Here is a 1,380-nt window from a genome sequence, read left to right as displayed (position 1 = left end):
CCTTTGGTTGAATTTCACTGCATATCCTTTTAACGGTTTTCCAAATCACAGTTCTTATAAAATTTAACTTAAACAGTGACATCCTTAGATCTTCACATTATGAAATTAAACATATTAATTCATCCCTTAACATAAATAAAATCCTAAGCCAATGTTTGTTTTTTTATAATGTTGTAAAACCAATAATTTTTTTTTGAAAAAAAGAGAAAAGAATAACGTTATACAAATAAGCATGCCAGGTTTTCTCATGTCATTTGTATATCACAAAATAGCATAATAAATGTGGGAAAATATCTACAACATATTCACGTATCGCTGCCTGTCTTCTCCCCCACTTCCCTCAGAAAGGCCCCGGGGTTCCGTTTCCACGGCCAGAGCCTCCTCCCTACCGGCGAAGGGGGCAGGAAAGGTTTCGCGGCCCCGGGAGGGAAGAGAGACCGCTTTCCCCTACGGCGGCCCTCGGAGACTGCTTCTCCTCCCGCCTCCTCCTCCGACCCCGGTTCCGCCGGCTTCCGGGTTTCCCCTCTAGGCGTCCCGTCGTCTATGGGAACGGGCGCCCTCCGTGCCCTTCCGGTGGGTGGAAACCGTGCTTCCGGTTTCTGCGCGCTCCCCTCAGGCTCCCTCGTTTCTCGGTCAGTAGGAGTCGCCGTTTCGTTTGCCGCCGCCGCCGCGCCTCTGACAGGCCCCTTCCCACCCCACATGGAGCCCCCCGGGCAAGTGCGCGGTGGGGCCCACAGACCCGACCCCGGAGGCCCTCGTCAGGTACGCTCTGCCGCTTCGTGGCCCTTCTGGCCTAGGGTCGCCATCTTTCAAAAAACGTCACTTTCCGGACGCCTGCAAAGGGGTCGAGCTTTTTTGCACACCAGCCCTAGCAATGAAATAAAATGCAGTGTAAGAAAACCACCACAATTGTTGAGCTTTATCTTTTTTTTAAGAAACCTAGCCCTAGGGTTGCCATATTCCTGCAAGAAGTTGTCGAGCTTTTTTTCTTTTTAGGAAGACCCCAAAATTCAAAAGTGGAAGAATATTTACTTGCACCAACCCCTAGCAATAAAATAATTTTTATTTTATTTTGAGAAACAGCCCTTTTGCCTAGGATTGCCATATTCCTGTTGCCTGCAAAGTGGTCAAGCTTTATTTGCACCAACCCTAGCAGTAAAATAAAATACGATGTAAGGAAACCGCCACAATTGTTGAGCTTTAGGGTTGCCATATTCCTGATACCTGCAAAGTTATCGAGCATCTTTTTAGGAATTCAGAATCGGAAGAAGAGTCTTTACTTGCATACCAGCAATAAAATAAAATACAATGTGCTGAAGATAGAGGAGATTTGCATCAATAATCAAGTAATAGATCTTATTCTGATTGCTTAACGTCACT

At 46.3% G+C, this 1,380-nt stretch overlaps 1 protein-coding gene across 1 annotated transcript in view; it reads left to right on the top strand.

The window, feature by feature from the left end:
* Positions 1-528: 528 nt before the first annotated feature.
* LOC308485991 (OCIA domain-containing protein 1-like) overlaps positions 529-1,380 on the top strand; it is a 15,091-nt gene continuing 14,239 nt past the window's right edge. The window contains exon 1 of the mRNA XM_081022216.1: positions 529-891. Within this exon, the coding sequence (XP_080878342.1) occupies positions 544-891 (348 nt within the window). The 5' untranslated portion in view covers positions 529-543. The remainder of the gene's footprint in view (positions 892-1,380) is intronic.

Source organism: Podarcis pityusensis, assembly GCF_964106645.2.
Source record: "Podarcis pityusensis genome assembly, chromosome: 9".
Lineage (NCBI taxonomy): Eukaryota > Metazoa > Chordata > Lepidosauria > Squamata > Lacertidae > Podarcis > Podarcis pityusensis.
This window is presented reverse-complemented; position numbering and strand designations above follow the sequence as displayed.